Here is a 15,919-nt window from a genome sequence, read left to right as displayed (position 1 = left end):
TACAACCTAGTGAATTATCATCTCCTGCCAGCTCCAAAGGTAGAACTAGGTGAAGTGCTAGAATCATCTGCGGGGTCTCCGAAGGTAAACAATTCAGGAGGACCAATGGTGAAGTGTTGATGAGAAGTGTCTTCACCTATCTACGAACACTCCTCTGCTTCTTCCATGGCCGTCGTTGAGCACAAATTAGGGGCGACAGGAGAACTTGATGCCCGGGATTCTAAGTTGGCGCTTCATTATCTCCGTCGAGAAGACTGTTGCCCCATTGCCTCTGCATCGAACCGCTAGCCCCAGGCCACTCTGGGAATGTAAGTGGCCTCCCTTGCCCTACTGTCTACTCCCATCATCCTGCGTCCGGCCCACCATCTTCACTACAATGCAACGACATGGTTGAGACCATGGTTTGCACCATGAGGCAACGGAGATGCTATCCCCCTCTTCGATTTCTTCTTCCAGCTGGATAGGAAATTTGTGGCCCGCGCAGTCGAGCGTGGGCGAAGAAGCCGCCACCGCCACCAGGCATGAGAGTAGTATGCGCACGGTGATGGTCAGACGGTGGTGCTCGTTCTTTGGAGTGGGAGAGCTCAGGATTAGGATGTGGAGAGGGGGGCAAGGAACGGTTGATGGAGAGAATAGATACGGCAAGGTGTGTGGCCGACGATTAAAGTTATGGTCGGTGGTTGTGGGGCCTGCAACTAGATATTTTTAGTGTCCCCCGTCCGATGCGTCTGGACGTACGGGATGTAGCGTTACCATTGTACGTGGGGGTGGGACATAGCGTACCAGCGCCGGTAAAAATCACATTGCAACCGTTTTGCTGGTACAATGCTTCGGCAAGATAATTTGTTCCCGATCCAAAATGCACTATACCAAAATAAAAATAACTAGCAAGGTGCCCCGCGCAAATAGCACGGGTAGCTAGCGTTTTCCAGCTAACATTTTGATTTCTTTTTACTTGAAAATAAGTTATTTAAATAATTTTGTTTTGTTGTACATAACAATGATTTTTTCCATAATTATCATTTGCCTCTTCCACTGTTTAATGGGGGAGTTTCTAGTAATCCTTCTAGATGAACATGGTGATTTATTATTTTAATATGATTAATATGATTGTGATAATAATATTTTTTAATGTGATTGTGATGTCCACTACTACCCCTGCAAAATTTGAAATTAAAATTCAACTTTTGTATGGAGAAATAAAAAAGACAAATTGTATTAGGGGGTAATTGAGCCAAAGGACATAGTTTGGGGGGTAAAATGAACCAAGCGATAGTTTAGGGGGTTATCCGAACTTTGGCTATAGTTGAGGGGAGTAACTTAAACTTTTTCCTATCCTTTTTATATTGGAAGCCTAATAAGACAGTACTGTTATTTGCGATAGAAAGAAATATACACACAGATGGCAATCCTGCTATATGACTACTATGGGCTGAGAACCAAGCACTGCACTGAATTAGGAGAGTTGGGTCCAAGAACTGAAAATACAGATTTCCACTTGTTGCAGTCAGTTACCCATTTGAACCTGGTCTGTTTCCCAATTCATTTACTAGTATGTTATTAAGGAGATCACTGCCAAGGAAACTAAATAGTGACACCTTGTTTGCACATGTATATATTATTACAAATCGATCCTGAATTGAGAATCATATCTTCAATAGATTTTCTAAGACAATGGAAAGACAGTACCTTGGCAATATTATACAATTACAGTGACCTCGGCTAGATAAAAATATATATATTGGTTCTTGCACAGGACATATATATAATATGAGGTGACCATGTCTATATGATTGATAACTATACTAGTTAGTTATACCACGAAGCTTGCAGAGTTGGCTTTCACCTGCCACCTGGATTCATGAGCTGTGAGAAGACACTGCTTGGGGTCAGCCCATCCGACTCCATACTTGCAAGGCTTCGCCCTGTCATGCTCATTGTGGTTGATGTGGTAGTGGTTGTGTCTGTAGGTGGCTCGTCCGAGTGAAGCCCGGGCATGATAAGTGGTGATCTGTTTGATGATGTCCCGTCGGTGAGGCTGCTATTGTCCTCTGCGCTCTCCTGCAGCTGGAGTGCAAATTCAAGGTTCCAGAGGACATCGGCCATAGATGGCCTGTCAATGCTGTGATCAGCCACACATTTCTCTGCGGTCTCCGCGAATTTCATGAAGCATTGGGGAGAAATTTTCCCTTGGAGATGTGGGTCGATGATCTGGCCAAGAATGCCTTTCTTCTGGCAGTGCAGTGCCCAATCGGCAAGGCTCACTTGCTCCTTTGGAAGTGAGGGGCTAAGGGCAGGTCGCGCACAGAGGACCTCGAACAGCACAACTCCAAACGAGTAAACATCAGATTTCTCAGTGAGCTGCTGCCGTCGGAAGTACTCAGGGTCGAGGTATCCAAAGCTTCCCTTCACAACCGTGCTCACATGGGTGTTCTCAACATTTGGGCCAGTCTTCGAAAGCCCAAAGTCAGAAACCTTTGCAACCAACTTGTCATCCAACAAAATGTTGGTGGTCTTGACGTCCCGGTGTATGATAGTATGCTTTGCACCTGTATGAAGGTAATGCAGACCCCGAGCTGCACCGATGCAGATTTCAAGCCGACTCTTCCATGAAAGTGGTGTCTTCTTGCCGTTGTACAAGTGCTCCCTAAGTGTCCCATTGGCCATGTAGTCATACACTAGAATCATCTCATTCATATCCTCACAATACCCAATCAATGACACAAGGTGGCGGTGACGGAGCTTCGACAACATCTCAATCTCAGTCTGGAACTCATGAACACCCTGCTCAGACATTGGGTTGCCACGCTTGATTGCCACCTTTGTGCCACTATCTATCTCTCCAAGGTACACATTCCCAAACCCACCTTTGCCAAGGAGAGAGGTTTGATCAAAATTATTGGTGGCAGCCTGGATTTCACTAAATGAAAAATGGCGGCAAAGATTAGATGGCAATGTCGATGTGCGGCTCCCTGTGTTGGTTGTCTTTCCGGAGGTGTTTGATTGTGACTTGCTGTAATCAGTAAGAGGAGTCCAGGGACCATCATCAGATTTCCCAGACTCCTTTGCCACCTTCTTCTTTCTTCTGCAGATGACGCACACACCAATAGAGGCAACCAGTAGCACAACAAAGCCACCAACAGCTCCACCAATGGCTGCTGGTGCAGCAGCACCCTTTGAGTTTCTTCTACTAGGCTTCCCATTAGGTTCAACAGATGGAAGTGGAGGGTTGAGCCCGTTAAGACTGTTATTTCCATAATTCTGTATCTTGAAGACCTCGAGACCGTTCAATATTGCATCATAGTACTCTGGTCTCGACGAAAGATCAGGGTGAAGGGCAACCCATAAGTCCATCTGACCGGAACCAGCTGTGATGATAGCATAGTCTGTGTACGTTGTTCTGCCAATTCCTCTGCTCCACGCGATAACATCCATTTGCTGCTGTTCTGTCTGGTTGTTTATATAGATGAAGAATGACCTCTGATTGAACTTAGTTATCGGATACTGGATCTCGCAGAAATGGAACCTTAGGAGGTAGTAGAATCCCGCGTCAACTGGTAAAGTCCATGTAAGGTTGTATTTCAGGTTGACCTCTGGGTTTGGCCCCATTGACCGTGCAGATGCATAGACATCAACAGGTGCAGTGTAATTTGGGACACTGGGTGTATATATGATGCTAAGATTTTTGTCTTTGCCGAAGGTCACCCCCTGACCACCAAATATGTAATTACTGTCATCACCCCAAGATCGGTAAAAGCCAATATCACCTTTTGGAGAGATGGCGTGGCCCCCAACATTGAGCCGGTACATCGTTTGGAATCCCGTTGAAGGAACGATAGGGAAGGGATTCGGGTTTCCACCATTGGCCATTGTCGGCATTGGTGTTGTGAAGAGGTCAGGTGTGGGCACGATTTCAATCCCATTGACAAATGCGGAAGAGCCATTGTGGTGTGTCGATGGGGCAAAGGTGAGGTCTAGCCTGTCTGCAGTAACATTTATGGAGTATTCAAGAAAAAAGCAGGCAACATTTATAGCCAGAGCATTTCGGGAAGCATTGAAGTTGTCTAAAAGGGTAAGATTGCCGGCTGTGACACCAAAGTAAGCATTTCCAGGAGCATAGTTGTCATATGTGCTAGGATAGAAGTAGAGACGGACGAACATGCGACCAGGACTAATGGGGAAGGAATATGTGTAATTAGAAGTGAAGATGCGAGCAGTCATGTAAGGTGTGGGGGACGGTAGTGCAGGGTCTTGGTATGAAGCAGTGGCTGCAGTTCCTTTCAGTAAAGGCGCAAACCTGGAACCAATGTCGCTGTCCCAAGTCCGTTCGTCAGCATCAGTGCTCGTCGGGCTTGATGCTCCACAGTCTAGGCGTATCTGACCAGAGCCAGTGGTATTGTTATCAGCCGCCGCCACGGTAAGTGACAAGATGCACAGCAGTGTGAGGCATCTGAGGATAACTGACAAGGTTGGGTGCACCATTGTAGTTGTTGGTATCTCAAGAAAGGATGTTTTGAGGATCTATTTACACCTGATTTGCTATAAGATGGCTCCAGGAACAGCTCGATCAGAACAGAACATTGGACCTTTCTCTTTGGGATTTTGGGCAAGAAAGAATCATGAAAATTGGAGGGTGGTTAGTGGGACAGCACTCTTGTGGTATTTGTTTTCTGAACAAGGCAGATACAGATGGCTACAAACTGGACCTGCAATAAGAACAGAGAAGGAATCCAACTTAGTTCCTTTGACAGAAAAGGATTGTAGTGAATATCGACAAGATGAACAGCAATAACTGACGCATGGTGGATAGGTAAAGTTTGATATCAGAGAAAAAATAGTCTAACACAAATTAAGGGTTCTACAATGAGCAAAATATAAGTAAAAGTCTGTCCAAAAACTACTATGAAAAAAGGTACCAATTCTGCACACCGTAACTAATCCTTAGTTCTTACAAGATCACTGCAGGAACAGAAGCTAGCATTTGTGCATTTCTTTCCTCGAAATAATGAAGTAGTAAAGGGCAGCATGTTACTACTAGTAACTTACTAGGCGCCCCCTGCTAGCATACCCAAAAAACAGCAACTAACGCTCCAGAACGATCACTGCATCTGAGGGGAAAAAACTTGTACGCTGTACCCTTGCTAAGCAGAGACTGTATAAACAATAATCTAATGTTCCGAACCAACTAACCGGAAAAAAACCCAATATATGCCACTACAGGTGACATATCAAGGATCATGGAGCAAACAACTGAATTTGGGTGTTCCACAGCCAAATTTGGCTGCACAAACGACTTCCTTCAAACCCTTGAAATCGAAGACGGCAAAAAATGGCACACCGAAGCACGAAAACGGGAGAAATAAGGTGATGGAATGAGTTACCTGGCCAGGAGGTCGGAGGGGAGCGATTTCTAGCGAGGTTGTCCCGGGAGGAGCGACGAGCGGCGGCCGCTGCGCGTTTGGTGGGCAAAGCGAGCGAGACGACGAGGAACTGAGCCTGCGTTCGCTTGAGTGGCGGATGTCGTGGGGTTGGGGGCTTGGCACTTTGGCTGGTTGGCTGTGTGCGCGTGTGGGAATCATTCATGGGGAGAAATTGTTCACGGGAAGAATAGTTAGCAAAGGTAGTGGAGGCTTCCAAACAAGCCCCTGGAGTATCCGAATTTGCACGTCAAACTTTTCGATAAAATTTAGAAAAAGTTCGAAATGAATAGAATTTCGGCACATATTTCTATTTATTTTCTTTTGTCGTCCAAGATATGAGTTTATGAACTACATAAGACTACATTTGTTGTAATGCAAATGTATCCTTGAATAATGCCAAACGCCAAGCCTTTTTTTTCTTTTTTACCAAACATAGTAAGACGCACATGCTCATATGCATGTACGCATAATCATCCCTATAAACAAGCGGGGTGCCCCGTCCCTATAAACAAGCGGGGTGCCCCGCCCAAATAGCACGTGTAGCTAGCTTTTTTCTGCTAACATTTTGATTTCTTTTTACTTGAAAATAAGTTATTTAAATAATTTTGTTTTATTGTCATGACAACGATTTTTTCCATAATTATCACTTGCCTCTTCCACTGTTTAATGGGGAAGTTTCTAGTAGTCCTTCTAGATGAACATGGTGATTTATTATTTTATTTCAAAATTTATCTACTAAATATAAAAGTATGAGTATAATATTATTATTTTAAAATTTATCTATTAACATATTCTACATGGTCTCTTTATTTAAATGATATGCTTCTAAATATTAATGGGAATTAAAATACATTTTTTATTTCTTTTCTCAAATTTAGTTATTGATTAAATGGTTTTGACATGGAGTTTTTATTTTGCTATTTTGGTTCCAATATAGTATAGGGTACAACTAATCCTCCTATTATTTTAATTTTGACTTTAGATATTCATCATTTATCAATTGTACTTATCATGTATTCTTAGATAGACCATTAAATTATCATAAAAATCAATGATGTAAATTATTTTTTATTATCGTGGTAATTATAAGTCCTAATTCAAAATTTATCTGTTAACAAATTACATTATACAACGACTGTTTACACAAGCAATTAGCTTCCAATTTAAATGGAAATTCAAAAAACAATTTTCATTGTTTTAATTTCAAATCTTAATCATTTATTAATTGTATATGTCAGGGACCCTTTATTTAGCTATTTTGCTTCTCGATTAGCATATAAATGAACTAACACCTTTTTATTTCAAATTTAGATATTTATTAATCGTATTTAACATGGACTCTTTGTTCAACTAATATTTTCTTTTTCGAATTCTAAATGTATTTATTTTTTAATATGATTTGACTTTGATTCTTTGGATTTTTGTAGACTATTGAATCATTATAAAATTCAGTGGTGCCTATTTAATCATACTTTTTACTGGAATTGTAATGAAATATTTCTAGGCTTTGCATGTAAGATTAGTATTCTTCTACGTTGCCACAACGCTATAGGCTGACCATGTATGACTGTTTTATTTCTGTACCGTAACTTGGCCAATTAGCCGGAGGAGTTTGATCCCCATCGATTCAGCGAGAACCATTTCTCTCTTTGCCTGTTTTCACATTGAGTCAATGCTGCCCACCAAAACGAACCCCTTCATCTAGTCTCTCGGCTCTCCTCCTCGCTTCTCAATCTACGGGACCTGCCACTCCTCGCTAATGTGAAAGAGCTCGCGCTCGAGTATTGCAGGCCCACAAGGTACAACCTTCTTGGTGCACAGCTTGGAGGAGACGGGGCATAGGAGAGCTGCAGAGGAGGGCGTGGCAGTGGAGACAACGATAGGCCCGCCATTAAGGACCAGGCCAGCGGCAAGTAATGTGGAGCACGGAGCACGATAGGTAATTTCTAATGAATGGCCAGTTCATGTGATCTTTCGGACTTCTTGGCATCTAAACAACCGCTTGTATTGTTTCTATATCTATTAACCATATTTGATACGGATACCGATTTTTTGAATTAGTCTGCACCATTTGGTCTTCGTAAAATCCAATGGTGTACTTTTTTCAATTAATATGATAATTTCTAGACCATCTCGACGAACGTGGTGACTTCAATGTACATCATATCCATAAAATTGGCTACAGAATTAATCTATTTCCACATTCTTATTATTTTCACTTTAATGTTCCATGCTTGTCCGTTTGTTGGCAGCTGCCTTAGTTTTTTTCATGCCAGTATGATATTTTCGTAAAAAAGGTATTTGTTTGTCATGTCTAAAGATTTGCTGTTGAATAGATTTGTATGGACACTTACTATTACAAAACCTGACCTAAACCGAAAACTTTTGTAGCAGCATATGCGATCCAGGTAACAAATCTGATGTGCTAGTCAATTGGTCCAAACTTGATGTGCAGGTTTATTGACTCCGTCCAAATACTTGTGATCCCGTGGATGAATCTGTATGGCCAGGTTGACTGTAGAAGATGGAGAAATCACTTCAGCTAGAAAAATTCATGCAAGACCAAGTTGATTGTACTTATTGCATTAACGTTATATTTATATATTGATGTGAGGGCGAGCACATTTGTGTCTGTCGGTCATGGGACCTGATCGACCTAACCTTGGTTTGCTCAAAAAACATGCATGTTTTCTTTATGTTTCCTCTTTATTTGCACCTAACCAGAAGGGACATGTTTTATGTTGCCTTTCCTTTTCTTTTTATCTGATCAGAAACAGGCATGATTACGGAAAGATGGGAGTCCAAGTCGATCCTTTTTACGTCAGGAAAACTAATGAAGTCTAAATCTGATAGGAAATACCAAATTAATATGGATTCTTTAGAATAATATACACTGTTAGATCTTTATAAAATCCAACCGTGCATATTCTCCCTTTTTTGGATTAACGTGGTAATTTCTACTATTTTTCGGTGAACACAGTGGCTTCTTTTAACACTATTGTATTAAGATAATAGATACACGTACGCGATCCTACCCCTATGAGCACCTTCAAAAGACTAAACTCGCAGATTCTTGAAATTGATGAAGTCACCGTAGACGCCTCACTGTCGACACGCACATCGCCTATCGTTGTAAAAACAACGCGTGTCAAATTCTGTAATAATTCAGGAAAATGCGAGAACCCGTGTCGAGTCGAGGACTCGAACACGGGTGGGCAGGTTCCATCACAATTAAATCATTTTTAAAAACCCATTATATATGCAAACACTTATGCATAGTTATACACCTCACCTCTATAAGCGCATATATACATGTTGTACCCTACCTTATTAGTAATTTCAAGAGACTGGGTCAGCATCTGTTGAGATGGACAAAGTCATCAGTCATCACGGATGTCTCAACGTAAATAGGGACGTCTCCTACACAAATACTCATAAATGCACATACCTTGCTGGGTCGGAGACTTAAACCTGGATGAGCAAATTCCAACAAAATTAACAAAGTGAGAGTGCTCAGTATAGAAATTGAAATCCTTAGTGGTTTGTTTCCTAGCTTTAGGTGATTTTCTTATAATTACCGATACTTTTAGATTTTTATGAAAAAAACGCACATATCCATGTATAACTATGCACTACACCTACCAAGTATACATGCAGATTTTAATTAGGCAGAAGTGCCCACTGGAACGACAACCTTTGGTGGGTACCGGTCACGAAGGTGTCATTTTCTTCACCTTCTTTTTCTTCTTCAAGAACAACTTTCTTGGAATTTCAAGAAGGACGCTCTAAGTTTGGGCCATACACATGCCAAATCACGCGAAAACGATGGCCAGCATGAAAATGTAATAATCACGTCGCCTTTCTGGTATCCATAAACTAGTACCAACTCAAAAGACTGACATGATACTGTTAATTTCAGGTAGGAGAGGCTGCTCGCGCTGGAATAATTATGTGTATGTGTTTGATGATCAAATTGGCTATCGCCATCGAGTTGCCGTGGGGACACGTTTTCCAGGGCAGTGGAAGACCTTGACGAGGGCGACGCCGTCCTTGGTCATCTTTTAGTCCCGGTCGTCGATGGATGGAGCCCATCGTCTCGTAGCTTTCGGGCTGTCAATTGATTGCCTAGAAGAGATGCTAAACCATTTGTTTTTTTCCAGCCGGCACCTCTCTGTGTTCATGACAAATTGACAAGGAGCTAGGACCTGGCTGCTAACATGGATTGCCTCAGGGAAACGGCTGCTGGAATCGACAGTCCACTAGCGTAGATCTTTTCGTGAGTGACGGCTACTAGTACGAAGCAATTCTGGAGTGGCAATTGTAGGTTTTCAATGCTATGTTTACTGTATGTTTCTAAACGATTAATTTTATTTTTCCCTGGATCCTCTTGTTTAACAATTGTATAGAGACTTGTATTAATATTTTAATAGTCCAGAAACCTAAAACCAAAAGACAAGTTTAATATAACTGCTCAAGAACTTTACATGTTAAAAAATGAAGGTACCTTTTAATCATTTGTTGTTTACATTGCAATAGCCCACCACGAAAGCTGTCCGGCCGCGTGCTTTGGCGTCCAGGGCAATGCATGCCTGAACCGAATGCACTTTTTTCTCCTCTGCCGGCACGCGAAGGTTCGTCCCTGGACAACCTTTTTCACATCTGTCAATTGATTGCCTAGAAGAGATGCTAAACCATTTGTTTATTTTCCAGCCGGCACCTCTCTGTGTTCATGACAAATTGACAAGGAGCTAGGACCTGGCTGCTAACATGGATTGCCTCAGGGAAACGGCCGCTGGAATCGACAGTCCACTAGCGTAGATCTTTTCGTGAGTGACGGCTACTAGTACGAAGCAATTCTGGAGTGGCAATTGTAGGTTTTCAATGCTATGTTTACTGTATGTTTCTAAACGATTAATTTTATTTTTCCCTGGATCCTCTTGTTTAACAATTGTATAGAGACTTGTATTAATATTTTAATAGTCCAGAAACCTAAAACCAAAAGACAAGTTTAATATAACTGCTCAAGAACTTTACATGTTAAAAAATGAAGGTACCTTTTAATCATTTGTTGTTTACATTGCAATAGCCCACCATCCCGTGCATATTTTCCGGTATGAGATATTTACTATTTAAAACGGATCACAAATAAGATTCTGGGTAGATAGGTGGTTAATAGAACTATTTGTGATCAGTATCCTGAACTATATAATATAGCTCGAGGAAAATATAATACCGTAGCAGAAGTTCTGAGCTCCAACCCACCAAATATCTTTTGGCGTAAAGATCTTACTGGTAACAATTTGGTGTCGTGGAATAATCTACTCTCACGAATTACTAATATTGTACTAAGCCAGATTTCCACTAGAACTTACATCAGAATGGAGTGTTCTCAGTGAAGTCTCACTACCTGGCGATGATTCATGATGAAGTCCCAAATATTAACAACTGTGTCTGGAAATTAAAGGCTCCCGTAAGATTTAAAATTTTCTTATGGTACCTTCCACGAGGGGTAATTTTAATAAAAGATAACTTAATCAAGCGAACTTGGTAAGGTAGTAGGCAATGTGTCTTCTATCACAGAGACGAGACCATTCAACATTTGTTTTTCGAGTGTCGACTAGCTCCTATGGTTTCGGCAGTCACATATGCACCTTCTGGTATTCGCAGCCTTGCAGTGTGTCGAATATGTTTGGACAGTGGCTAATGGGGTTTAGTAATAAACTTAAACCTTTAATTCTACTTGGTGTTAGAATATATTTGGATAGTGGCTAATTGGGTTTAGTAATAAACTTAAACCTTTACTTCTATTTGGTGCAACTGCTGCATGTTGGTCTTTGTGGATATGGCGTAATGCTTTGAATTTGAAAACAAACAAACTTCACTTTTTCAGGTTATCTTCACAATTTCACACAGGCTTCGCTTTGTACATGGGCTATCCTCTAGAAACCTACTAGTCAAGATTTAGTTGCAGTAGCATCTTAGCAATTAGTGTTAATGGTCATCGTTTTACCTAGGCACATAGGTGGCGGTCTAGTCTATGGATTGATAGTCACTAGAGTGTGCTTGCTTATCTTCTATTGAGTTAGGTTGCGAGGGTTTTGGCAAAGGCCAGGAATTATTCAAGTATGGTTGTATCACCTTGATGTAACAGTACTTGAATTTAATAAAATTTCCTTTTTCAAAAAAAATATCTATTATTATATGTCAGATTGGGGCCACGGGACTGCGCACATGATATAAAATATTCTACAATAAGGGATGGGGCATGTCCCATGCCTTATATCTGTTGTAATGTACTCGTATGAGAGTAGAACTAGTCGGAATAGAAGGAAACTACCCGAGTAGTACTCGGGTAGAACTCCTAGGCTTGTATTCAGTTAGGATATTTGTAACCCTATCCCCCCAGACTATATAAGGGCGGGCAGGGACGCCCTTTGAATAATAACCAATCCAAGACAATACAAACCACCGTGCATAACGTATGGTATTACGCATATCGTGGTACGAACCTGTTTAGTGTCTAAACCTTATGTTGCTTGCACCTTCGAGTTCCTGATCTCGGCGACACCCTGCCTACAAGTCTACTACCTTAGGGTATCCCTAGGTAGACTTGCCGGTAAAACACCGACAGCTGACGCGCCAGGTAGGGGTGTTCATCGAAGATCCACCGGCGAACTCGATGGCATCGTTCAACTTCACCAGCGCCGTGCTCGAGGAGGGCACAACCTTCACTTTCGGCTCTTGGGTCTGCATCGCTGATGGCTCGGGTGGTTTCAACAGCCACCTAGTCAATCTCAGGGAGCCGGAAGTGCTTGCAGCAACCCAACGCAGCGTTCTCGATGAGTTTGTCGACAACCTCGACGAGATGCTGCTCCCTAAACTAACTGGGGAGATCGAGGAACAGTCCTCTTTCAATGCGACTTCTACTCTTGCTGCACCAGGGTTCCTCGGATCAGATCCAATCTGGTCTAAGGAACAACATACCCGATTCCCCTTCGGGTTGCGCATTGCAGCCACTGTATATCAGGAGGCCATGCAGTTCGAGTCCCTCACCGCATTGGAGGAGTACTTGGATCACCTACTCGAGATCGAAAAAGATGAAGTCACCGCATGTCGGGAGGCTCCTGTAACACCCTAGATGTTTAAAGTGCTAAAACAAGATCATGCATACAGCATCATGCATAATGAACAAGAAAAATTCAAACAAAGCATTCAATGAATTCATGTGTATGTATGTAGGTATGTATGTGCATGTGTATGTGTGTAGATGTGCTTAGTATAATGCACTCTATAATTATTCCCAAAATCAACTCAACATGTCTAGCAAAATATATTCACCTATCCCCGTTGACATGATCTAGAAGAAAGGAATTAGAAATTTTTACCAAAATTTGAAATTTGAACATGAATTGACAAGTAGTTCAAATTTGAGTGACTTCTAAACTATAGTACAATTGAAATTTGATGTAAAAAAGTAGTTGTAGAGTTTTAAATTCTCTACAACTCTTGTGTTGAAAGTTTTTCGAGTTCAGTTCAAAATTTGGAAGTTTTCTTGAGTCAAACAGCAGTTGACCTTTCTTTTTCTCTCACTTCTCCCTTTCTCTCTCCTCCCTCCCCTCCCCTGTTTCGATCATGGCGGGCCACCGGCAAATGGTGGCTGGCAATGCCTGACCACCAGCCGCGCCAAGCCTCCTCGCTCAACAGGCCGCCAACCGCTGCTGCCATCGCCGGGCCCCCTCGTGCACGCCACACCTCACCCTACCGCCGGCAGCCACGTGGCACAAGATGCCTGCGGGCGCACGACGCTGAGCAGAGGCGCCGAACGCCTGCCGTCGGTCTGCCCTGGCCGTGCTCGAGCCCGTGCACGCACACCCTAGCCTCCTCTTGCCCTCTCCCCTCTCCCTCAGCGCTTATAAAAGCCGAGTCAGCCCCTTATCGCGCCTGAGCAACACAGCCGCCCGCTATTGGTGCCGCCGAGCTCGACCTCACCGTGGAGCTCCCACCTCCGGTCTCTCTCCACCAAATTGAACCCCCAGTGAGCTCCCCAACCTCCCACCAAAGCCTCCCAGCCCGACCACCACCACCCTCCCTCACCGGACCACCGCCGCCTACCCCCTGCACCTCGCCGGAGCTCCTGCTCACCGCCGGCAGCCCTCCACCGACCCTCCTCGGCCCAACCAAGACCACCCAAAGGTAGACCTTGGCCTCCTCTTGTTCCTCCCCCACCTTGGCCTCGCCGTCGGTGAGCGAGCTTGCCGGATTTCAGCCGGACAGAGCTTCCCCGCCATGAGCAGCGCCTAGGGACCTGATTGCTTTGATTGAAAAGTTATAGGGTCCTCTCTATTAGATCCAGGGACCTATCTGCGAGAACTTGAGCTAATTTTTAATTTCAAAAGGTTGTCACTTGTAAAATCAATCTAAAGTCACAGAAAAATTTTAAAATAGTAAATAAGGACTTTTTGGAATCCTTGTGAATAGATTTACATCCTGAAACCATAATAGGACATGCTTTAGTATAAAGTTTTTACTATAACAATGGATATATGCTTAATAGTGTTTAAAGGCTAGTTGAACTTGTCTTTTTACTAACTACAGTTTAAAGCTCTCAAATGACATGAAACCTTTATGGTAGCCTATACATGTGATGCTGGTTTTTGTGTAAAAATTTTTAAGGCTAGTACTGTTCCCTAGAAAAAGTTCTTGATAAATCTTGTCTTGGGCAATAAGTTGCTAGATGTTCTTGTTCATGATGTTGTACCATTGATATGCTACTCTCGGGCAACTCCAACACCACAAAGGTTGTCTATTTCCCAATGGCCCTGGAGACCGCTCCACTCACATGGCTGGAGTGCCTCAAGAAAGACTCCATCGACTCTTGGGATGATCTGAAACCAACAACTTCCAAGGGGCGATCACTCGAGCAGGTACTTGTCACGATCTGTCTCAATGCAAACAGGAACATAACGAGCTCCTATGATCCTACACTCGCCGCTTCTTCGACATATGCGCCACCATCGCCAACATCTCTGAGCAAGATGTTATCAACTGGTTCCACAACGACATCACCGATCGAACTCTCTTTGGAGACTTTGGCTGCAACATGATGCAAGCTTGGGCAAACTAGGAGGACCAGGAGCGTGCTCGCTTCTCGAAGCGCGGCAACAACTACAACAACAATAACAAGAGGGGGAATGATTACCGTAATGATAGAAGCTAGCAGGACTACTCGGAATCCTCCCGAAAGCACAAGCTAGATGACATCTTTGCGATTGTTGAGCATCCCCCACGAGGCAAGAAGTTGGGGACGACGCAAGAGCAATTTGAAAAACTCCTACAGAAGCAGTGCCCATGGCACCCAGGCGCCAAGCACTCGGTGGTTGAGTGCTACAACCTCCAAAGGACCTTCAACGCCCCACCTCTTGATAAGAACGCCAAGAAGAAGGGCAAGGGCAAGGAGGATGATGAACCAGAGGACAAGTCGGGAGGCAGCCTTCAGGATGCATCAAACATTATCAACGTAATCTTTCATGGCGAATCCGGCTTCGCCTCCAAAGAAGCTCAAAAGCTAACGCTCCGTGAGATCTTGTCTGTCGAGCCGGTTGTACCATGACCAGTCCAATGGTCTGAGGTCCCTCTCTCGTTTTCAAGAGACGATCAGTGGACTAGCTTCTCAAAGTTGAGAAAATTCACGTTCATGCTGGATCTAGTGGTGGCCAACGTCAGGCTCAGCAGACTACTCATTGGCGAAGGAAGCAGCCTCAATCTTCTCTTCGCGAGTACTTTGAAGAAGATGGTGATGGACATCACAAATATGCTCACCCCAAGCAAGGTGACAGGCAAGGAGCATATCAGTGATGTCCAGTCCCATCTTCTTCAAAGTACTCGTGAAGAGAAGGTTGAGGCCGCTTCCTCCATCAATGAGTACTCTGATGAGCCTGAGGCAGGCCATCACTGGATCCAGCATGAGCGGGAATTTTCTAGGCTCTGAGAAGCTAGTCCACTGATCATTTGTTAAAAACAAGATGGGAACCTCTGACCATTCGAGTGGTCATGGTATCGCCGGCTCAATAGACAAGATCTCATGGAGCGTTAGCTTTTGAGCTCATTTGGAAGTGAAGCCAGATTCGCTGCAGAAGATTACACTGATAGTCTTCGATGCGTCCTGGAATTGGCACCTCCCAACTTGTCCTCTGGTTATCATCCTCCTTTCCCTTGCCCTTCTTCTTGGCATTCTTGTCAAGAGGTGGGGCATTGAAGGTCCTTCGGAAGTTGTAGCACTGGATCGCCAAGTGCTTGGTGCCTGGGTGCCATGGCCACTGCTTCTGCAGGAGTTTCTCGAACTACTCCTTCGTTGTACCCAACTTCTTGCCTCATGGGGGGTGCTCAATAGCCGCGATGATGTCATCTGGCTTGTATTTTCTAGAAGATCCTGTGTAGTCCCGCTGGCTTCTGTTGTTGTGGTGGTCATTCCCCCGCTTGTTGTTATTGTTGTGGTCATT

General features: G+C 43.5%; 1 protein-coding gene across 1 annotated transcript; it reads right to left on the bottom strand.

Moving 5' to 3' along the window:
* Window positions 1–1,531: 1,531 nt before the first annotated feature.
* Window positions 1,532–5,566, bottom strand: LOC112884918 (receptor-like protein kinase FERONIA). Its single transcript, XM_025950551.1, has 2 exons — window positions 5,382–5,566; window positions 1,532–4,706 (listed from the first exon to the last, which is right to left on the bottom strand). The coding sequence occupies exon 2, from the start codon at window positions 4,480–4,482 to the stop codon at window positions 1,843–1,845; it is 2,640 nt and encodes an 879-aa protein (XP_025806336.1). The 5' UTR covers window positions 4,483–4,706; window positions 5,382–5,566; the 3' UTR covers window positions 1,532–1,842.
* Window positions 5,567–15,919: the final 10,353 nt, after the last annotated feature.

Source organism: Panicum hallii, chromosome 3, assembly GCF_002211085.1.
Source record: "Panicum hallii strain FIL2 chromosome 3, PHallii_v3.1, whole genome shotgun sequence".
In the NCBI taxonomy this organism is placed as follows: Eukaryota; Viridiplantae; Streptophyta; class Magnoliopsida; order Poales; family Poaceae; genus Panicum; species Panicum hallii.
The sequence above is the reverse complement of the archived record's forward strand: the minus strand, read 5'-3'. Positions and strand labels throughout refer to the sequence as shown.

Bases quoted from the DNA above. Each gene is read 5' to 3' on its own strand.
- LOC112884918 (XM_025950551.1), bottom strand. From the start codon at position 4,482: ATGGTGCACCCAACCTTGTCAGTTATCCTCAGATGCCTCACACTGCTG.